Consider the following 23,760-nt stretch of genomic DNA (forward strand, 5'->3'; position numbering starts at 1 on the left):
GGGAACTGAATTTAAAATTTGATCAGTGCTATGAAGAATTTCACTAAACGTATTTCCAGGTTGTTTGTGGTCATGCATTTTGGTTGAATCTTGGTGTGGCAGTAATCCATGGTCTGATATGAATTAGTGTGAGGACTTGATGTTTTAATCTAATTAGGCTTCATGTGAGTTAGTAGTTTGAACTACAATTAGATGAGCAGAGAATCAGTTTGGTTGACACAAATCATTTGTAATCCCTCTCAGGCTGAGAATTTTTTATGAGCTTACCGATGACAAATGTTGATGCCTTGCTAAGAATAATCTCTTTAAAACTTGAAGGGGGCCGAGCAGTACGAACATCAGCCCTAGCACTAACAGTGTGGTCAAGGAAGATGCGGACGTGAACAAGGTTGTACCGCTTGTGCAAGATGAAGATAACAATTGCCCAGGTAAGATAGTAGGTCCATCCTCAGAAGAATGGTTTGCAATTAGACTATTTTGTTTTTGCAAAATGTGAATGGATGATCATATATGGTAACACATCTTGGGGCTTGTTTCTGGTAGCTGATGCTGGTTTAATGGATGTTGTTCTGGAGGAGATCAACGCGATGCATGTACATGCCTCTCAGGCGGCATCATGTGATGTTAGGGCACGCACAAGCATCCCATTGGTAAAACAAGAATGTGTTGGAGATGGTGATGTGCAGGGGCCTGATGATGTGGTTGTGCGCAGGGTGGAGCGGATAGATGACGTGCATCTAGATGATCAACTTGCTCGGCAACTTGAAGCAGAGCTGGATGTGGAATGTGAGTACAGGAAAAAACTTTGATCTAAAAATGCTTACTGATTCCTGGATGCAGAAGCAACTTATAATTGTGTGCTTACTTTTGTGTGTATGCTTTTGCAGATGAGATGGAGATAGCATCCCGTGCACCGGCTGCGAGTGCGACGACGGGTTTGGTTCATGGGGTTATTGACATCTCTGACGATGAAAGCAATGATGAAGTTGATATGGAAGAATGGTCTGATGATCCTGAGCACGCTAAGTTGTCTGAGACAGACAGAAAGCTGAGGGAGCAAGAGCTGCAAGATCCAGATGTCACGAAAATGTATCAAGAAATGTATGATAAAAATGATGGTCTGCGAGAAGAAGACTGAGGTTGCAATGATGTATCAAAAGCTGTATGATCAAAATGGTAAGTTTGCATGAAGGCAGAAATGAGGTGATGCAAAACATGGTGGTCATGTATTGGACACGAATGAACTAATGCATTTATGTTTTGCTACAGCAACTAAAGCTGAGATCGCCAATGCGACAGCAAACCAAAACCTTGCTCAGGAGGTTGAACCGGCAGGTCCAGAAACAAGCCCCGTTGAGGGTGGCCATAGAGGTATGATAGTAAACAAAGTATACTACCACAAATGTGAAATATGTTGACACTGATTTGCTTGATCTGTCAATTGTACATGCAGATGTTCAGGTTGATAAAAGTGCGAATGAGAATTGCCGTCGCTGGCAGGCAAATATCGAAGGTTAGACGCACTGAAAAAAGTTCATACATTTAAACACAACTTCTAAAATGTCTTTTTTTGAATGCAGTTTGAATATTTACTAAGAAACAACTCTGCTTTGCAGGACGGGCGTGCATTGGTGGTTCTCAGCCATGATGGTGGTTGTTGATTTGATTATCTTTATAGCCTTGAAGTAATGCTTGGTTTGATTCTCTGGATTGCAATGCTTGGTTTACTACAGATAGCATATACATTTAAGTTCCCTCCTGAGAATTGTATTAGAACTACTACCCTGATTACATATGCAATTTGCATAATATATTTGGATGGATGCCCCCCTGATTTTAAGTATAATTTGGTGAGGGAATTTTTGGATCGATGTTCTTATATGAGGTTTCTGTGGTCAGTTGTCGGATCACTCTTACAGACTTTTGTTCTTAGATTTGAAATCTGTAGCTCACATAATACAACAATCAGTGTTGTAGCTGAGCACTTCTTGTTTTTATTCAGTACAACCACATTTTTTTCTTCAGCTCTCAAACTGCAGCTCACATGGTTGTGCTTCTTAACTCTTAGTTTTCCCAGCTCTTATGATGCAGTTCAAGTGGTTGTGATATATATTTATCCTAGATAGACAATCAGTGTTCTTCTATCTAGTTTTACACGGACAAGTCTAAAAGGAATGTTTCTCAGTTTCATTGATCCTCTTTATTTTTAGAAATGTTCAGTGATAATAGCATTTTTATTTCAGAGCTTGTATTACAGCTTGAGATGATGCTTAAACTGTCTTTTCAACATGTTTTCTTCTGTGTTATGGTTCAGTCTTTCTTCAGTTATTCCTTTCAGTATATATCATTGTCTATTTTTGGTTCAGCCATGAAGTAATGCTTGGTTTGATTCAGGTGTCAGTGTTGTCCCAAATTCTGAAAGTACTCGCTATGCCTTTGGTCATCAGCCATTATCCTTCTTTTGTGTCTGTGCACTGCTGTAATCACGTGATACGGCTCAAATAGCTTTGAATCGATTTTGTGGGATGTCCCCGATCTTTCACCGGCGCAAAGGAGCTAGCAGAATATACTTGATCAGAAGCAGATGTACTAGAGCAGACAGAGATATATATGTGTAGAGATGTGTACGTGTGGAAGAACTTGGACTAGATGGATCGGAAGTAGTGGACGTGGTGTAGTAGTACTAGAGCTAGACTAGATGGATGGATTATGCTAATGATGATTAGTGGCGGCGGCGGCGGCGACAGAATAATTAGCAGATGAGAACTAAGCAGCAGCAGACGGAAGGAAAAGAGATGAGATCAATCCTTGCCGGTCAAGAACCGAACTAACTAGTGCCCTGGGAATCAAGTCGCCGGAACATAAGCAATCACGAACCAAATTATGGAACGCAGGAAACAGACTGCCTCATCATCAAATGCATCTGAGAATATTTTTCATCAACTCAAACCTAGCTTTTACATAGCCACTCGGCCTTTATTTATATAGGTGCACGCAGGCAACCTGGGCTAAGCCCGTAACTCACAAGGACACACCAACGGACTTGAAAAAAAAAGTAATTACTAGGAGGAGCAAAACTAATGTAGTAAATTCTTCGTATAACTAGGAGACCTTCATGTATATGGTTTAATTAATTCCAACGAGGTGGAGTCTGAAAGTTTGGCTTGATATCTTCTGTTGGTGGTGTCGCTGGTGATTGATATTTATGTTGTAGCATCGACTGATATGCTCGTGGTACGGGCCCAAGTATACCTGCACCTGTTCTCCTCATGCCAGCTGCTACTCCATGTTGTGCTGGTATGATATATTTTCTACAGCCAGAGTCGCATGCATCCTTCTCAGCCGTGACCTTCTCCGATGGTGCAATAATATTAGCTACATAGCTAGGGGTGATCACATCATCCACTCCCCCTTCACGCGAAACCGTCCTCAGTTTCGGGGCACTCTTAAAAATCTCCTTGTGTATGGCGAACAGAGGATCAATCTTGATAGTGTTGCTACCCATGGGCTGCAGCTCACGTTTGATGCCAACATCTCGGAACACATAAGTGTTGGGTCTCCCCTCATGTATAGCATTGCGATCATATTGCCACGGACGACCCAATAGCAACTGACACACATCCATTGGCACAACATCACAAATCACCTCATTATAATATGTGCCAATATTGAACTTTACGCGTACCTTGTGAGTCACCTTCAGTCGTCCGGAGTTGTACAACCACTCAATGCAATGTAGTTGCGGATGTGGCCATGTCTTCAATCCTAAAGCGTCAACCACACGCTTGCTTATGATGTTGGTGTAGCTCCCTCCATCAATAATCAACTTGCAACACTTGTTGTTGATTCGGCATTGTGACTGAAAATTTTTCCACCGCAGTCCTGCGCTTGGAATTTGATCCTCTTTAGCTCGCTGCACCATGATGCATGGCAGATCATAATCCAAAGGATAGCACATGATAGGATTAGTTTCACTTTCCCCTTCCTTGGGCTCATCAGACTCCGAGTCAGTTTCGTCTTCGGAAACATATCCATCATTAACAAGGAGCACTCTCTTCTTGTTCGGATAATCAATGCGTTTGTGTCCCCTACCTCCACATGTGTAACAAACAATCTCACTAGTACGCATAGCAGACTGCGCACTTGAATCAGCCCTTGAAGCCACTTTGCTCGCGGCCATAGATTCTTTGCTCATCTGCTTGTGATCGGTAGCAGCTGACCTATAGGATGAAGCTGGCTTGACATTATCATCGTCATGCGAATAGGAACGTCGCCCTATGCTGAAATTGGTGTGGCCTTTGGAAACTTGCTTGGCTTTGACCTACTGTTCGGCACGCTCCGCTTGATGATGAAGCTCTTGCATATCATTATACTGCATCAAATCAACACGGTCACGTATATCCTCATTCAGCCCCTCGAAGAAGCGTGTCATTGTTGCATCATCAGACTCATGCACATTAGTTCTGATCATCAGAACTTGCATCCGTTGGTAATACTCATCCACCGTCATGGCTCCTTGAACAAGACGTCGAAGCTTTGTGTGTTGCTCCTTCTGAAAATAAGCTGGCACAAAGCGAGCACGCATTGTACGCTTCATCTCACGCCACGATTCTGGTCGTGCGTCACTGCGGTTGAGCTGATCCCACCAAATTAATGCATAACCTGAAAATTCAAGAGAAGCAAAACGAATCTTCCACTCCTCGGAGTAACGGTGATTATCAAAAATCTGCTCCACACGCATCTCCCACTCAAGATACTCCTCGGGACCGGCTTTGCCTGTGAACGAAGGTATAGTAATTTTTATTCTACCAATGCCTCCGTCCTCGTCCTCATCGCGGCGCCGCCTTGGTCCATCATCACCGGGACGAGCATCCTGTCGTGGTCGGCGAGGCAAGTCGCCGCGAGCATCAGAACCATCCTCGGACTCAGCATCATTGTCGTCGTTGGCAACGTCCGCGTCACAGACATGTCGAGGTGCTCGCTGCTGCAGGGCATGTTGTTCCCTCGCTGGAGCAGCCGCGCTGGCTGCCCTTGCCTCTAGGCGACGGAGGGCTGCTTGCATGGCCTGGAACCCGTCGGTCACCGTCTCGTCGAGGGCCTTCATGCGGCTGTCGAAGTGCTGGTATGTAGTCTTGAACATAGCACGGACACCTGGGTCCAGATCGGGACCATATTGCGGCGACCCGTCATCCTCCCGCAAATCATCCTCGTCACGCTTGCTTGCGATTGACATCGCGCGCAGTGATAAACCTAGCGCTCTCTGATACAAGCTGATATGGCTCAAATAGCTTTGAGTCGATTTTGTGGGATGTCCCTGATCTTTCACCGGCGCAAAGGAGCTAGCAGAATATACTTGATCAGAAGCAGATGTACTAGAGCAGACAGAGATATATATGTGTAGAGATGTGTACGTGTGGAAGAACTTGGACTAGATGGATCGGAAGTAGTGGATGTGGTGTAGTAGTACTAGAGCTAGACTAGATGGATGGATTATGCTAATGATGATTAGTGGCGGCGGCGGCGGCGACAGAATAATTAGCAGATGACAACTAAGCAGCAGCAGACGGAAGGAAAAGAGATGAGATCGATCCTTGCCGGTCAAGAACCGAACTAACTAGTGCCCTGGAAATCAAGTCGCCGGAACACAAGCAATCACGAACCAAATTATGAAACGCAGGAAACAGACTACCTCATCCTCGAATGCATCTGAGAATATTTTCCATCAACTCAAACCTAGCTTTTACATAGCCACTTGGCCTTTATTTATACTAGATGACCAGTTGCGCCAAATGGCACAAAAACCCGTTTAAGACCATGTTCGTGTTGAAAATATTTGCATTTTTTCAATAACCGTATATTTGAGTACCCCTACATATAAAGGAAATTAAATGCAAATATTTTCTTAAGGTAATAATGCCACAAATTAGATCATTGATAGGTCAAGATAGTTGAGTCTACAATTAGAAACTCCAAGTAGTTGTAAACTTGCATTAAAAAAGAGTAAACACAAGTGACACAATAAGATGTACTTAATACATGAACTGAACATTGTGTACAAGAGTAGTTAATAAAAATAATAGTCAATTACATCATATAATTGGGTTCTATACTCTTTTGCGTATATATCGTGAATGCTACCCCTTTGTGATCAACTCTTTGTCCTCCTAATCAAATGGCACAGCTACTGCCCCTTATGGAAAAAGAAAGGACTCTGTAATACTCATAAATGTAAAAGAAAAACATCATGTGATGCATCTCAACCTGCGCAGAACAATGTAGAAACATACATGTTGTCTACATACTCTCATTGTCTAGCAAAGCATAAGTAGCTGAGGGACCCTGTATAGAAGAATTGACAATTAGCAAGAAAGAAGCATGCCATCAGCTGTCTAGACAACCATAAAACAATAAGTGGCAAAAGCCCCATCAGATTTAGCATTTGCCATCCAGTTTATGAGCTAAAGTTCAGCATTCACCAATCGATAGAACATATTAAGCATCAGCTATAAAACAAACCCTATTTTCCTAATAAGACAACATAGATATGAAAGTGGCTCCTTCTCCGCCACACCCCCTTCTCCCCTTCACGCCCCTCCTCCTTCCTGGTTCTCCACTCGGCGAAGCATCGGAGCTGGCGACCAGCGGGAGGCAGGGATTGATTTAACCAGACAATAAAGAACGCCGCTCTTAGGCTTTCCGGTAATGAAACTAAGCTAAACAGAATCCCTTGATTAATCCGACGCAGCCACCAGCCCACCAAGTTCCAAACAGCAACAGAAGGAGACACAGAGAGAAAGATATAGGCGGCTTGTGTGTCCTAACCATGAACTGGTCGAGCTCGCACCATTATCTCCAGCGGCACGGTCAGAGCATTGATCATCATTCTTACTCCAGTATTCAACATCAACAATGAGTCTGCACCTACACCTTGACATACCCCTGAAAGCGGTCAACCTTAGCCCACTGCAACAGAGTCATAGCTCCATGAGCAGATAAATTAAGCACTGCAACTGTAGGTGCAGGAAAAAAGTAGAAGTAGAAATTAAGTAGGTGCAGAAATAATTTAAATTTAAGTACAGAAATACAGTAGAAGTAGAAGTAGAAGTAGAAGCAAAAATAAACTGTGGATGCAGTAATCAAACTAAGTACTCCCTCCATGCTAGGAAAGAAGACCTACAAGTTTGTTGGATTAACTTGGCCAAACTTTACATTGTTTGACTTTGACCAAAACTGACATGGCTTCTTTTAAAGAAGGGAGGGAGTATTAAATTTAAATATGAAATGGTGTTGTGGTAACAAAGTGAGCTGCTGGTACCCAGAACAAAAAACCTTCCAGCTCATTGGTGAGCAACCTCACTGAAGCTCCTACGGATAGGAAAATGTTGTCTTCCCCGCGGCTGCACCCCGCCGCGACCGGAGCGCAGTCCCCACTGCACTTCTCAGGTAATTTCTCAATAAATCATTTTATGACTAATATTTTTTTACCAGTACACTAATTTTATAACAGAAAATACCGCCTTCCCACGGTCATGGATAATACATCAGCCTACTCATGTTCCTGACTTGAAATCAGCCAAATCAAAGCTACTACATATCAAAATCATAAATAGTAATTATATTTCAGGACGTGCAAATTAGTTGTGTTCTCTACTGGACTGAAGCCAGTCAAGTCACAACTAATACATACCGACGTGAGGTATCTTCCCGATTAGCTACATCATAATCATCAAACCAAGGAAAAAGTCAAACACTGGACAACCCGCCTGGCTGAAGCATGTTATTCTCAAAGACATGAAGTTTCTACTTCACATGGAACTTAACTAAGATCAGAAAAATAACAATTAGTAGATGATTTCCTATTTGATTCTTTTTTCAATAAGAAACTGGCCAAAGACATCCAAATCGCAAACGAATATTGTGAAGACAACCACAATGACAATAGGGAATGTGCGAAAAGAATGTATTGTATTTGTACTTAATATTGAGGTATACCCTCAATTTCTAATTCCTATTTGAACTGAAAGAAGAGCACAAGAAAACACCCAGTTTTGTTTACCTTGCATTTGCATCATACATAACAGCTGCTATGTAGCAGTGCAAGAATCAGCCAGGTAAAAATGGAATGAAACTGACATACAAAAAATCTAATACAATGAATTTGCATAGGAACAACACAACATATGCCTTGGGAAGTAGGCCAGCGAAAGAAAAAGGCTCATAGCTCAGTCAATCCAATGGACCAACAACTTACAAAAAACATAATAAGACATAGACAATACGGTGACGATGGCAAGAGCTAGATTAAGGAGCATAATCCAGTGGTATTTACAACGAGTAGAAATTGTCATAAGTAGCTAGGGAAGGCAGGAAGGGCCAACGGTGGTCCAATTGTGATATTTACAACACATAACAGTTGATTCATTAAGAAAGCTAAATAAAGGGATAGTATCGACAGTGGCTTGACATAGTTCCATGAGTGTCAAAAGCCCTGACGTAGAACCCTGACCACCAGAGGCCCAATTTTTTTTCCTCTGCGGCATTAGCAAGACACCATCCCCAGGAATTTCAATTTCTAATCCAGCAAGGAGATGCCCATCCCATCAACCTCACATAGGTGGCTAGGAGGAGGCAAACCACAGTGTGCAGCCACTGTTTCTAGAATCAGCCTGACAAAAGATATTATGCCACAGATGCCGGCCATATGAAACAATGAGACAACAACAACCAACACAGAAAGTACGCAGGCAGCAAGCAACAACAAATAGAAATAATAATTGAGATGAACCAATAATAGGTAAGAAAAGGCACAACACACGGGACACACACAGTTAGAACTGAATAAAGACAAAATATCAAATGAACATAAGAAAGTAAGCTTCAAGGAGGAAGATGAAACCTTGAAAAGCCGAAAGAGAACAGCCAACGATGCGTATGAGATGAATCACAGAAGAACTTCGACAAGGGATAAACTGCAGCATGACCTGCAACACATGTAAATATAGGAAAACGTTAGCAGGCAAAGAATAAATCATAGAACACCACTGTATTGTTGTATTGCAATATACCTCTATTTCTGCAACAAGAAAACAAGTGTGGGCAAGACTATATAAAGGAAACAGATTGTTAGTTGAAGAGAGGGTACTTGACACTTTTCTCTTTTCCTTTAATGGTGTTTACAACATCTCCTGGCCACCCAAACCCACATGCCAAACAAAAATGAAATTAGAGAGCAATGAGAGGAGGAACTCACATGGGGAGGTGCAGCCAGAAGGGACGAGCGGTGAGACGGCGCACAGCGGGGAGTCCGCGGCACCAGCGCCATGGTTGGTACTGCTAAGCCTTTAACAACTAACCAGTGCAACCAAAACATGCTCAACAGAGTGAGGGACACAGCTGGAAAAAATAATTATGTGTAATATTACTAACTGATCTCAATACCATGGAAGCATAAATAATAAATGACCATATGTTTTAGGATGATTTCGCTCATAGAAACTGCATTTTTATCCCTTTTCCATTTTACCTTAACTCGATTTCCATCCATAGTTACACGACCATGTAGCATAAAAAATAGATAATTTCGAGTGTAATTTTCAGCTCTATAGAGAATCCAACTACAAATGCATAGCTTATATAGAGAGCATGGATACAATTATAAATATGTAGTCCATGCCCCAATTATAAATACTTTGTTCTCACCTTAAACTATCACAAAAGAAACAAATAAAAACACAACTGCTGATATAAATGCAGACCAGCGCACAACATATCAGGTGAAGATTTCGAACGACAAGCAACCAGATCAGTTTTTTTTTGCGGGTAAGCAACCAGATCAATTTAGTTCACAACACGCATGTTCATACAACTACTTCCATAAACAGTTGCAGTATGATTTCATGAACTCATTCTCACCAATCCATCCATTGTGAGTAAACAGCAACCACTACCCAATCGCTTATCAAGAATGACCCAAAGCACCAAACTGAACATAACTCTATCACCACATCATTTTGAAATCTTTTATTTTTTTAAGCTAAGCAAGCTTGCTCCTTTTCTTTTTTGGTTAAAGCTACGTCTGTGAGTTTGGAGAAGAAAAGCAATTAATAAATTTACCCAAACTAAATTATCTTCTTATCTGCTTTAATGGAACATAGTAAGTTGTTGTTGCTGCTGTCAGTGTTAACAAGCAAGAAAAGCAATTTATAAATTTAACCGCTGCGCAGATGGCGCAAGAAGCCAATCAGAAGAGATAATTAAGTGGTAATTATAGTCTGTTAGTAGTCAACAAGCAAGGTGAGCAAGATTTGAGTAACCAGCATTAGAGAGGCAAATAACACAGAACAAGTACCAACCAATGATTTTGATCTAAGAGAGATTTCCTACCTCTTAGGCTTGGTTTGGTCAGGCTGCACGTTCTCATCTCCAGTAACCACAACATCAACATTCTCACCATCCAGCTTAGTTTCCTATTGTCACGTGGGGATGATCATCATGGGACGAAATTTATAACAGGGCTGGCCTGGAACACGACGTACCTACGACGTGTCTTCCTCGTCGCTGCAGGCCCCGGGGCCTTCACTCCACCAGCAGGAGTTGTGTCTCATGTGGGCTGCTGCCGCCCTTGTCCTTCATCTTGTGCGCCATCCACCACACCTTAAACCGGATAACTGATGAGGACAAAAAAAGCTATAAAATGTGTGAGTTGATTTGCCGAGGAAATAAATAGCTATTGACACACTCTGAAGGTTTATTCACATCTAAAGGTGCCAAGGATTCTTAAAACATTAAATACACTCTGGAAAGAGATGAAAAACAAAAAACATGAACCTTTTACCTACACAAGTAAGTAAAGAACCTGAACCCTTTGCCACTACAGATCTAAAAGCATGTGTAAATAGAAATCATGGGCCATCTCACGCATGGGTGAGCAGGAGTATCATAATAAAGTGTAACTCTTGGACATCTCTATATTCATGCTCTGTAATTGTTGATCCCATCTATTCTTGCTCATGGCTACACCTAGGGTTCTCGATGTGTAATATCTCAATGTAGTGTTCAATCCATAATTTCGAATGTGAAAACAAAAAGGCATTTACCTATTGCAGTCCATACACCCATTGAAGATGATCCTACTGACTCCTATGATGGGTTGTGCATGAGCAAAATCAACATTAACCGACTCGGGACCTACAAAGGAGAAGAGAACATTAAATTTCTGCAAGTTGCATTTATCCAATGTGCTTGAGTTTATTCTTCTCCCTTTTATGATTAGTTATAAATTGGCACACAGCTGAGTATCAATATTCCATCAACAAAACACAAAGAACTTTTACGCAATGCATATAGATAAAAAATGGGGGCAAAGAACCACATTGAATATCCTCCTTCCAACAGTAAAAGGCTAGGCATCACAAAATTATAAATTTTATGTCGATAACCAGTAGGAAGCAGCCCTAAAGCGCCACATGTTATGTGTTGCTGCCCAATAGAAAACATTTTGCATGTAGCATGAAATCCCTAACTTTTGAATGCATGACTAATTCTGCCTACATCTTCTAACTTTCGGATTTCTAAATTCTATAGAGAGGTAGTAGGTTAGAGAGATGAATCTTCGCCTGAGATTGAAGAAAGAAAATAGGATGAGCTCACCTTAGAACTGACCTTACCTTGAAGAGAGGTGTGTCGATGGCCTAGCACATGAACCTCTCTGTCTTAAATCTTGCTTTCACCAAAATTTCCAGAAAACCAATGGAATTCCAGAAAAGCATTAGTGCACTTATTGTTTTTCTTATTTATGCACCATCTCTGTGGTTAAAAGATCCAGGCTCCTACTGTATTCATCAACCACAGAAAAATAAATCACATAGATAGAAAGAGCTTGCTCAATGGAGTACATACTTACTTTCCTATAATACCTAAATAATAAGATCAAATAGACGACCAACGGGAACAGTTTGACAAGCTGCATTCATATTAATGGGATATGGAACAGACTTATTTACTAAATACTATATATAGGCCACGAAAGCCAGATTGCAGTATCATTTAGCCCCATGGAACTAATTGATGTTCAGAACACGAGGATCTCCATGACTACTAATGCCACCTCCTTTGTGTCGTCCAGTTCAAGATCTACCCAGTAAATCAGCAAACAAACAACAGATGCATAGGGGATTTAATCAGCTTTGTTTCTTATTTTCAGAACTAAGTTGTATTTCGTAGCAAAATCTGATGTGCTGCCACCACGGTTCTCTCCATGTGTGACAGAAAGAGAGGGTCAGGGGAAGAGACAAAGGGGACAGAGGGAAGCGGGGGAGCACCTGAGTGTGGAGGGGACGCTGGCCTCACCAGGCATCCACCCGTGGTGGAGAGGAGGAGCTTCAGGAGGAGCACGTGGACGACGGCGCCGCACCACAGCACGAGCCGCCGTCCGCTGCGCCACCGCACTGACCCTCTCCCATTCGACGTCGCCTCCTTCTCCTATTTCCTCTCTCTTTCTCCATCCTCTCCTTTCTTCTTCTCCCTCTCATATTCTCTCTCCCACAGATCGAACCGAGGTCGCCGCTGTCGCCCTTTGGTCCGCCGTCGCCCTTTGCCTGTAGGTTGCCGCTGCCGCCAGGGAAGCGCGCCTCCGCGCCTGCACACCTCGGATCTCGGGGTGGAAGAGATGCAGGAGAGGGAGGGTGCGACTGGCGCGGGAGGATGGAGGAGGAGGAGGAGGAGGAAGCGAACATGGAGGCGGCTAGGGTTCGTGAGGGAGGAGGAGGAGGGGATTGGGTGCACAGGGCGTGGGAGGAGTGGGGAGATGCTGTCTTTTCTCCCGTCCCGCGACTAACCTCGGTAGGCTGCAGCCACCTCTTTTTCAACCCACGCACGCTGTAAGAATAGTCTAACGTAGAAGAGTGGCCCAGGCGTCATCCACCAAAACCCAAAGCAATGGAGTAAACTAAAACCTAGGGCCAGATGTTTGACAGACAGGTAAAAAGGACGAGGAATTTTACAGCGAGGCACATCGAGCGAACCACAACGCACGCGCGATGCGATGCCTCCATATGAGCGGGTAGTCTACCAGGGTTTATATGTTCAATAGGTGCACGCAGGCAACCTGGGCTAAGCCCGTAACTCACAAGGACACACCAATGGACTTGAAAAAAAAACTAATTAACTAGGAGGAGCAAAACTAATGTAGTAAATTCTCCGTATAACTAGGAGACCTTCATGTATATGGTTTAATTAATTCCAACGAGGTGGAGTCCGAAAGTTTGGCTTGCTATCTTCTGTTGGTGGTGTCGCTGGTGATTGATATTTATGTTGTAGCATCGACTGATATGCTCGCGGTACGGGCCCAAGTATACATGCACCTGTTCTCTTCATGCCAGCTGCTACTCCACGTTGTGCTGGTATGATATATTTTCTACAGCCAGAGTCGCATGCATCCTTCTCAGCCATGACCTTCTCCGATGGTGCAATAATATTAGCTACATAGCTAGGGGTGATCACATCATCACGGGTTCTACTAATAAAATACGATCGCTGCCTGTCATCGTCACTGTGCCTTCACAATTAATTAGCACCCTTGTACCACTAGGCCCTTCAAATCACTTAACATGTGTTTTTTGTTTTCCAACTTTCCACCTTGTCCCTCTCATACTACAATTCCTGTTAATATAACTCATTTGCACAAGCTAAATTTTTTATTCGCTCCATGTCTAGTCACATCAGCAGCCCATCCAACCACTGAGATCACTGTGTCACTGGAGGGGTATTAAAATAGGTGTATAGGTTGAGCCGTGGCCCATAACTTGCACCCCCGTCTGAACCCGTCAGCGTGGGACGGCGATGGTGGCATTATGTGTGGTAGATAGATGGGCCCTTGCCAGGAAATAGGTGGGATATACTATTCAGAATACATATGACTATACAGGAGACGTTGTGAATCTCGGTGCCAGTGAACGACTGAGATATGCAGTGCATCTGAGCTCGAGCTCAGAATAGCACTTTCCTTGGGAAGTTTAGTATAGTGGCCAAATACCTTGGGGGTTGCGCCTGTGCATAGTTACATGACAAAGTATAATGGCTGGAGTGAAATGACAGTACAGGTTAAGACCGACATGACGCCGATACGAAGCCAGGGCGCGCGGTGGCACGAGCAGCACAACGCAGAGGGCCACGGCATGCTAAATCATGAGGAGAATATGTAATTACGTGGAGATCCGTTGACTGATCTTAATTAAGCAAGCGCTGTGCACCAATCTGTGGTTGGGATGGTTAGGTGGATAGTGGTATCCTAACCCATCGGGGTTCAAGTTCTGGCGCTCGCATTTATCCTGAATTTATTTCAGAATTTCCGGCGATACACTTTCCATGGGAGTCTCAATCTGTCTGTAGTTCAAAAAAATAAATAAGCAAGCGCTACACATATTGGAGAAGGAGAAAAATATATGGCGTCATTTTAATCATGTGACACTACTAAAACCTTAAGAAAAGAACTTGTTTTTGGACCTCATTTTGACCAGTTTTTCTTTGCGGTAAAACCTCCAATCTATTCATAGTTTTTTCGGGTAAACCTTCAGTCTATTCATCATTAAACATGATATGGTAATGAATACCAGAAACAAAAAAAAGTCATCCAGATTCGTAGACCACCTAACGACAAACTTCAAGCACTGAAGTGAGCTGACCCGGTTCGAGAACTATGTAGACATGACCGAGACACATCTCCAGTCAATAACCAATAGCGGAACCTGGATAGTCATATTGGCTCCTACATACTCTACCGAAGATCTTTATCGGTCAAACCATACAACAACATACGTTGTTTCTTTTGTCATCGGTATGTTACTTGCATAAGATTCGATCGCCGGTATCATCATACCTAGTTCAGTCTCGTTACCGGCAAGTCTCTTTACTCGTTCTGTAATGCTTCACCCCGCAACTAACTCATTAGTCACATTGCTTGCAAGGCTTATAGTGATGAGCATTACTGAGAGGGCCCAGAGATACCTCTCCGATACACGGAGTGACAAATCCTATTCTCAATCTATGCCAACCCAACAACCACCTTCGGAGACACCTGTAGAGCATCTTCATAATCACTCAGTTACATTGTGACGTTTGATAGCACACAAGGTGTTCCTCCGGTATTCGGGAGTTGCATAATCTCATAGTCAGAGGAACATGTATAAATCATAAAGAAAACAATAGGAATAAAACTTAAATCATTATGCTAATCTAACAGATGGGTCTTGTCCATCACATCATTCTCTAATGATGTAATCCTGTTCATCAAATGACAACACATGTCTATGGTTAGGAAACATAACCATCTTTGATTAACGAGCTAGTCAAGTAGAGGCATACTAGGGACACTTTGTTTTGTCTATGTATTCACACATAGTACTAAGTTTTTGGTTAATACAATTCTAGCATGAATAATAAATATTTATTATGATATAACGAAATGTAAATAATAATTTTATTATTGTCTTTAGGACATATTTCATTCACTTTAGTCTCGGTTGATGAATTGGGACTAAAGGCCCTTATGAACCAGGACTAATGCCCAATTCCGCACTAGTGCAAAATAAAGAGACAATTATAGGTTGCTATGCTGCCCCGCCATGGACTTGGGCCGGAAAAAAGAGCTCAAACGGAGTTGCCCAACGTATATGCGCCGATCCACTTTTATCCTTCGTTGGTGATAAAAAGAGCATCCTCTTGTATACATTTCATCTCTATTTGTCCAAAATCAATAGTAGATGGGTGGTTGTTTGGCTAGCATGTACTGTTCCAATGCTTTGGACCAGCCTAGGACGATCCAGCGATGCATGAAAGAAACCATCTCGCTCGTACATGAAACGGACAAAACCAAAATAACTAGCATACGTGAAAATCAATCAAAGTGGAACGAAACAAAGCAGGACAAAAATAAGAATATCGCCTTCCTTTATTAGTAAGTATAGATTGAGCAAGAAAATAGCTGACATACTCGCCATATCGGTGATTCATAGCTCGTTATTTTGCTCAACGATGCATAATGAGAGGGTAGAGGTGCACTGCAAGACGTGGCTCAGCATGTAGCACTAGCGGTTTCTCTTTGAAGAGGTCGTGCTTCGATTCGCTGAGATTGATGGCCGACACCCCAGCCGGTTTGGTCCAGGTGAAGCCATGCAAGAGCCTGCCGAAGAGCATGACACTCATGGTTGTTCCTAGTGATGCCGCGATGCATCCCCGCCGTCCGGTGCTGAAGGAGATGAACCGCAATTCGCTCTCGGTAAGCACCACATTGATGTTGTCTCCCATATGGCGCTCTGGCTTGAAGTGGAGCGGTTCATCCCAGACGGCGGGGTTCCGGCCCAGGGCCAGCCGGCTGAGGATGACGTGGCTACCCTTGGGCACACGGTAGCCCGCAACAATGGTGTCGGCAATCGCGACGTGCGGCAGGTTGAAGGGAGCGATTGGGTGGAGGCGAAATGCCTCACGTATGCACGCCTTGAGATAGTTGAGATGCATGATGTCCGACTCTTGCACCAGTCGCTCGCGACCGACCACCCGATCCATCTCCTCCATCGCCTTGGCCAGCAATTCTGGGTTGTTCACCATCTCCGCCAGCGCCCACTCCACTGCGTTTGACGGGTTATCTATGGCCGCTAATATTATGCCCTGCATGCATTCCATGGAGATAAATGTAAGTTAATATTATATCTTTGCATAAAGATAGATTACATTGAATAATTGGAATTTTAAATACAATTTAAGTTAAAATAACACCAAAATGGTAGAAAAATACATTAATGCTATGTTTAAACTATTAATTCACAATTTCTTATTCTATTGTTTCCCTTTTCTAACACCTGCGAAATACATTATAAGATCTACTCCCTAAAGTTTTTGACACTAACTAGTGTCAAAAACGTTCTTATATTATGAGACGGAGGGAGTAGTATTTAAGAGTGTGAGCTATTATCTTTTCTCATGGATGACGTATTAGTACCTTGTAGGACTATGAGGCAATTGGTCACTAAATTCAATCTAGGCCCTTGAACCATCTTAAAATTTCTCATTAATTAATATTTTGCTTACCTTGGACTGTGCTTTGACCTCATCGATGCTGAGCAACGGCTTGCCATCACCGTCGGCGAGCGTGATGAGAACGTCAAGGAAGTCCTGGACCCCGTCCTGCCTCTCGCCGCTGTTCCACTGCCTCCAACGCTCTTCGATGACCACGTTGTGCAGTCTATCCACTTTTGTGTTGGCCTCCTCAATAATTTTCTCGTGGCCGTCGAGGTCCAGGCCAAGTAGACACGGGAGGTAGTCGCTGACGCAGAACGCGAAGGTGAACCCTAGGAGGGCGAACGAAGCGTCCATGTGCTCCATCTCCATCGGCCCCGGCCCGCCGTCCGGCTGAGGCTCCCCAAAGTACCGTTGGCCGAAGACAAGCCGGCGGATGACGTTGCCGCAGTAATGCCGCGCGACATGCCTGACATCGACGTTGGCGCCTAGTCCCGACGTTGAAGATGACCCCCCGGCGGTGAGGTTGTAGATGTAGCGCATCAAGTTGTCAGCTTCGTCGACGCGCTTGTCGTGGAGCCACTTGTGGCGGGAGGGGCAAATGATCTCAGAAGTGAGCACCTTGCGCATCTTCATCCACTGGTCGCCGAATGGCGAGAGCACGGCGTCCTTGTACCCGGAGCTGATGGTGCCGGAGGCGAAGGTGAGTGGACGGGACGAGAAGTTTTTGTCCTGCTTCTTGAGCACCTCCCTTGCGATCTTGGGACATGTGATCGGGACGACGTGGACGCTGCCAAGGCGGAAGCAAGCGATGTCGGTGCCCATATCCTTCATCACGCGATGGATCCAACGGAACGCCGGCTTGTTGAGCACTAGCTCGGGCAGGCTACCCACCACTGGCCACGGCCATGGCCCCGGCGGAAGTGGAAGCGGCACCGTCGCCGATGAGCACGTGCCACTGCGGACCTTGCTCTTGGCCATGACAAGGTACATAAGCGTTATTACAATGAGCAGCTGGGACACAACAAAGCAGCAGCACGCCAACATTGTGGAGACTGCTGCTTGCTGAGTGCACATAGGCTTGCGATGTAGCTTACCTTGTTATCGTTGCGTAGGGAAGCCAACTTTGCTCCCTGTGCTGCTTTGCCCATGAGGGCGAGACCCATCTTTATATGTTACCTCCGTCCCAAAAAATTGGCTTAGATTTATTAGATACTAAGGTATCTATGTATCTAGCTAACACTAAAACATGTTTAGATATAGTATATTCCTCATGTGTGGATCATTTACCACATGTATCATATGGTATTTCAAATGTATTTATCCTGATACTACTAACAATAATTGTCTATCCAAACATAATCAAAACAGAATAAAAAACTTCTATTTATAGATTGTCTTATATTTATCTAGATACGCAGGCTGATACTAAACATAATAATTATCTATCCAAAAGTAATCAAAACAGAATAAAAAATTTCTATTTATAGATTGTCTACAAACGACATACGGATGGATGTATATAGACATATTTTAGAGTGTAGATTCACTCATTTTGCTTCGTATGTAATCTATAGTGGAATTTCTAGAAGAGTTATATTTAGGAACGGAGGGAATAGTACTAATAATAATTTTCTATCCAAACGTAATCAAAATAGAATAAAACATCTCCTATTTGTAGATTTTCTAGGGTACTTATCCGAAAACTAACCATAATTGTCTTTCCCAAAGTATTTCAGTCGCCAGATATTGCTTGTTGGTCCTTACCATGGTTTTGGGTACCAGGCGGAAAATTCGGTTACCGCCCGTAACCGCGTTTCTCGCTGCCCCACGATAATTCGGTTATCGAACTTTTTGATTTTTTTGAAATTTAAACTCCTATCTTCTAGTTAAATGAGATATCTCTAGCTCAAACTCAAGCTTACTTGCATCCTAGTTGTAATGATCTTACTCCAGCAACAGGGCGTCATGTGTTCGAGAACCGCCGGCCGCATTTAACTTTTTGATTTCTGAAGAATACACGCCACACTATGCTGTAATTTCTAAAAAAATACGTGCACGCGAAGGTCGAAGCTTCCTGCAAACTTCCTGCAAAGGAAATCTTTCTGTAGTCCTGATGACAGTCAAAAGAGATGACAATCGGATATTCCATCCAGCAGCTTAGTAGGTTTCTTCTGTTCTATTCTTTGTGCCACCTATCATCCACGTTCTCTACTTATTCATTAATTCATTTCTTGAATTAGGCTAGGTGCTTCCGCCTTAGTTTTGAAAACAGAGAATGACTTTGACTGAACGTTGCTTGTGATGCAATTTATCTCTTCGATTGGGTATTTCTATTCTAGAATATGAGCCAAAATCCTCGTATCTTTTGCAAATTCTGCCGTGTGAAGTTCAGTTAGGAATTCCATCCATTACTAGTGCCGTTAACTCTGATCCATGGGGAGATTTCAGTGGACAAAGGGATTCTCTGATGCGATGATACCTGGTATCTTCACACATGATAGACCATTGTTTGATTTTAGATATGCTATAAATCGATAAATTTAGTTGAGAAAAAAAGTGGAATGACATGGGCTAAGGGGTATAAACTACTGTTTATTCATGCATGAGCTAATTCAGTTCATTCTAGATGAATTTTCTACTCAATCATGTAACATGCACTCTCTTTGCTGAACAGCTCAAATGGCCGAGGCTGTACTTATTGCTGTGACGAAGATTGGTTCCATTTTAGGAGATGGAAGTCATCAATGCCATCATATCCGAGCTCTCTGTAGAAGTTACTAATCTGAAAGAACTGCCGGTAAAGATTGAGCAAACAAGACAGCAACTGAATATGATGAGTAATGTAATAATGCAGATAGATAATGTATACCTGAGTGTCGGTGTACAAAATTTTGTACGGGTACTTCTACTTCTGTATCCTTACTAGTGCACGGGCAGTCACAACTACACCTGCAGCAGGGCTTAGCGGGGTAGAGGAAGACAAAACCAAAAGACTACCAAGGCAGATACTCGAATAACAAGGGGCAGAGAGTGAGCTGGACCACCCCCGGCAAGGGTCTTGCCGGGGCGACCTGCACAGCACCAGCAAGTCCATCACCCTTGGGGCTGAGAGCTCTGACACCATCGACAATGTTAAAGACCAAGATCTGGAGGGTACATGTCTGGTAGCATACAGATCCTCGTAAAGATTGACATCCCACAGATCCACGTGGGACCAAAAGATAAAGACCCCCGGCAAGGCCCTTGCCGGACGACTCCAAGGCCCCCGGCAAGCCTTGCCGGGGACGATCACTGGGCCGCGGCCAGGCCCACGCCGACAAGGTTTCGCCACCTCACCACCACTCCAGTGCGACGATAGGCGTGCCAGCTAAGCAGGCGCCTGCGTGGCGGCATGCAGATCTTTGTGGAAACTTTACCATTGTGCCAACGCAGCAGCTAGTTAGCCAGCGTGGCACTGCACGCCTTGTCAGCCTAGACGTGTGTCGAAGCAAGGAGGAGCGGCGAAAGACGGGATGGCTTCTGTTGCCATCCCCGATAAAGCAAGAGGACACGTAGGCAGCGCATTAAATGCGTTTGTCCTACGTTGACCGAGTGATAAGCTCGATCACTGTAGCTTGCCACCTCCTGTGTGCCACTGTGGTAACCCCTTTGCATATAAAAGGAGGCCCAAGGCATACAGAGAGACGATTCGGACTTTTGGACAAGGCACGCACCATAGCTAGTTCAAAAGCTCAAGAACACATATATCCAGATGAGCAGGACTAGGGTATTACGCATCTTTGCGGCCCGAACCTGGATAAAAATCCTTGTGTGCTAACGGCTCGACCTGCTCTTCGTGAAGCTAATCCCCCGCCGAACATAGAAGGGATCCTTGTGACCCCATAGGTGTTCGGTTTCCCCGACATCTTTGGCGTGCCAGGTAGGGGGGCATTAGTTGTGAGAATCTGGTCTGTTAGTTAGTACAGTAGTCTCTTCATCGCCATGGCGCCGTAGAAGAAGAAGATCACAGCGATCGGCCCGTCCGGGGCCACACCGCCCGCACCTGCGCGGACGGGCGACGTGGCGGGCGCCAGTGGTGAAGGAGATCAAGGTCGTCCGCGCCACCCTGGTGCGAGGGGCGGTGCGAGCGGTGTGGATTTCGGGCTCATTTGAGCACGGGCTCAGCAGCGAATTTTTGATGGCGATGCCCTTTTTATATCTGCAGATAGTAGGAACACAATGTTTCTTTGTAGCTCAGGCTACATGAAACCTCTTATCCTCAACCCTCCAGCCTTGCTTTGAGATCCGTACTCTCCAACTAACTTACAACAAGCAGATTTCTCTTTTTTTGTTTCTCTAAAATGAAACCATATATGAACTTCAAACTTTGCAGATTTCTCTTTTTTGTTTCTCTAAAATGAAACAATATAAAAAATGAAGATCTGAAAGTTTTTTCCCAGATGAAAAAATATTGTTGTTGTTCTACAAAATTTGAAGTTTATTTGTTGTGTCGTTTGAGAAAAAAGAGACAAATGCGTCTGCACGGATCGTGATGCAGAAATGGATGGCAAAGATAAGGAGTACCATGTAGTCTAAGCTACAGAAAACCACACTCTAGTAGGAAACATGATAGAAATGATCGTGAACAAGTGGCACGCCCTCCAAACCAATTCCCGACGAGCTCTAAAATGGAGGCTCACGGGCTTGATTTGGTACACCCTTCATAAATTGTGGCAATCCGAAGCCGGACAATGATTCTGCTAGTTTTTTTCGGCCAAAATAGCCATATCAACAGTTATTTTGCCATTCGTGATTAATTTGAAATGCTTGTCGATCGATGGAAGTATCATATTAGGCTGCATGTCTATGATTGCAGGAATGGTATGAGGAAGCAGCATAATCCTCAAGTAAAAAAAAAAGCAAACATAATCCTTTTTGTATTTTTTTTTGCGATGGATCCTTTTTGTAGTTGTTGCTGCTACAATCATTTCTTTATCATAAAAAATGATTGCAGCTGCAGCTACTACAAAAAGGATTATGTTGCTTCCTCATGCCATTCCGTTATACTGCATCTGGTTCATTTTACTCTGTGTATTAGATTTGTGTCAAGTCAAACTTTACAAAGTTTGAACAAATTTATATTAAAAAATATCAACTACATTACCAAGTATATATACTATGAAACTATATTTCATAATGAATCTAACAATATTGATTTGGCATTGGGAATATTGATAGTTCTTTCTATAAGTTTAGTCAAAGTAGAGATACTTTGTCTTCAGACAATACTTATATGCAGACTAAAAATGACCGGAGGGAGTAGATGACTCGCACTATCGGCGAGACAGCAAGATTTCACTGCCTTCTTTTACAAGGAACAAGTCACAAGTTTTATTTCTTAAGCTAACTCAATAGAACTGATGTCCAAATTAACCTTAGCCACCTCACAAAATATTCTTCCCAACACCTAAAAAAACAAGAAAGACATCGAAAATTGTGAAATGAGGACAAGCTTATTGCAGTACTTTTTTAAGAAACATATTTCCACATCACAAAAAAATTTAAAAAAAAATTGTACATGCACAAATACAAATATAACATATTCAAGAAAAATTTAATAACAATATACTCCCTCTGTAAGGAAATATAAGTGTTTAGATCACTAATGTAGCGATTTTTTTTTGTGTAGACTAAAGTAGTGATCTAAACGCTTTTATATTTCTTTATGGAAGAAGTACTTTCATAGGTAGTGTAGACAAAAAAAAATATGTGCACAAATATGGGCCAGTTTTTCATTGTTGGGCCAGGATTATTTTATTTTGGGAGCTTGCGAATCATAATATTTTGAACAAAATTGTACAGATCCATCGCAAATACATACAAGTTTTCACTGGCTTGTTTTTGAATTTTCATGAATCTTGGAAATATCTTTTTTTTTTATCGTTTGGAAAAAGGGCTCCAGTGGGCCCGTCCGTTGAGCCCGTCCTCAGTACCATTATTTTGATCGCTTCCTAATCCTAAGATTAGTAGCTACTACTAGTTGGTTGGGGTCAAGACAAGAGTAACGAGTCTGATCATCTTCAAATTTTGCCTTCTTCGCTACCTGCCGCATCCTCGTCTCGGCCGAAGATGGACCGATTTTTGACGACAGTATGTATCCTATATTTACGTACGTACATTTAGTTAAGAGCACGGGTGTAGCTTATAGTGATTTGCGTACATATTTCGTGAAACTGCAGGTACTTCCAGTCATCCGGCCGCACCGTGCGGACAGGAGCAATGGCTGCTACTGCTTGGCCACGGGACATCTGGAACCATTGGGCCATCCAGATCCTGGTGATCTTCATCCTCGGGCTCCAGATCGCCCTCTTCCTCTTTGCCGGGATCCGCAGGCGTGGAGGCCACCCGGTGCTGCGGTTCCTGCTCTGGCTGGCGTATCAGCTGGCTGACTGCACCGCCACATACGCCCTCGGCCACCTCTCCCTCGCAGGCGCTGCAGGCGCACACCCGATTGTCGCGTTCTGGGCGTCATTCCTCCTGCTGCACCTCGGAGGCCCGGACAACATCACCGCCTCCTCTCTGGAGGACAACGAGCTCTGGAAGCGGCACTTGCTGAATGCCATCCTTCAGGTGTCCGGAGCCGTGTATGTCCTCTACGAGTATTATCGCGGACACGGGCACATTGCTCCGGCTTGCCTCCACCTTGATGTTGGCCATCGGTGCTGTCAAGTACGGGGAGAAGACGTGGGCGCTCATGCGCGGCAACCT

The 23,760-nt window shown here is 43.5% G+C and overlaps 2 protein-coding genes across 14 annotated transcripts; both read right to left on the reverse strand.

Annotated features, from left to right (window-relative positions):
* Positions 1-5,974: 5,974 nt before the first annotated feature.
* Positions 5,975-12,816, reverse strand: LOC119322064. 13 transcript variants are annotated; one of them, XM_037595566.1, is made up of 8 exons: positions 12,321-12,813; positions 11,097-11,831; positions 10,536-10,686; positions 10,384-10,466; positions 9,251-9,393; positions 8,897-8,981; positions 6,823-6,939; positions 6,012-6,339 (listed from the first exon to the last, which is right to left on the reverse strand). In XM_037595566.1, the coding sequence occupies exons 4-8, from the start codon at positions 10,451-10,453 to the stop codon at positions 6,305-6,307; spliced, it is 450 nt and encodes a 149-aa protein (XP_037451463.1). In that variant the 5' UTR covers positions 10,454-10,466; positions 10,536-10,686; positions 11,097-11,831; positions 12,321-12,813; the 3' UTR covers positions 6,012-6,304. The 13 variants fall into 13 exon arrangements, 10 of the variants coding, with proteins under 10 accessions (XP_037451471.1, XP_037451463.1, XP_037451468.1 ...); XM_037595571.1 differs by having other exon boundaries at positions 10,536-10,667; positions 11,097-11,187; positions 11,667-12,813; XM_037595568.1 differs by having other exon boundaries at positions 11,097-11,187; positions 11,667-12,813.
* A 3,207-nt stretch (positions 12,817-16,023) lies between these two features.
* LOC119322220 (tyrosine N-monooxygenase-like) lies at positions 16,024-18,057 on the reverse strand. Its single transcript, XM_037595716.1, has 2 exons — positions 17,083-18,057; positions 16,024-16,662 (listed from the first exon to the last, which is right to left on the reverse strand). The coding sequence occupies exons 1-2, from the start codon at positions 18,055-18,057 to the stop codon at positions 16,024-16,026; spliced, it is 1,614 nt and encodes a 537-aa protein (XP_037451613.1).
* Between the last annotated feature and the right edge of the window lie 5,703 nt (positions 18,058-23,760).

The sequence above is a fragment of the Triticum dicoccoides genome, chromosome 6B (genome assembly GCF_002162155.2).
Source record: "Triticum dicoccoides isolate Atlit2015 ecotype Zavitan chromosome 6B, WEW_v2.0, whole genome shotgun sequence".
In the NCBI taxonomy this organism is placed as follows: domain Eukaryota; kingdom Viridiplantae; phylum Streptophyta; class Magnoliopsida; order Poales; family Poaceae; genus Triticum; species Triticum dicoccoides.

Excerpts from the sequence above, each read along its gene's own strand:
- LOC119322220 (XM_037595716.1), bottom strand. The coding sequence starts at position 18,057 with ATGTTGGCGTGCTGCTGCTTTGTTGTGTCCCAGCTGCTCATTGTAATA. Across the intron at positions 16,663-17,082 it reads AGGTCAAAGCACAGTCCAAG|GGCATAATATTAGCGGCCAT; the intron begins GTAAGCAAAATA and ends GAATGCATGCAG.
- LOC119322064 (XM_037595566.1), bottom strand. The coding sequence starts at position 10,453 with ATGGTGAGAATGTTGATGTTGTGGTTACTGGAGATGAGAACGTGCAGC. Across the intron at positions 9,394-10,383 it reads GACCAAACCAAGCCTAAGAG|CTGTGTCCCTCACTCTGTTG; the intron begins GTAGGAAATCTC and ends TATTTTTTCCAG. Across the intron at positions 8,982-9,250 it reads TTCTGGCTGCACCTCCCCAT|GTCATGCTGCAGTTTATCCC; the intron begins GTGAGTTCCTCC and ends CATGTGTTGCAG.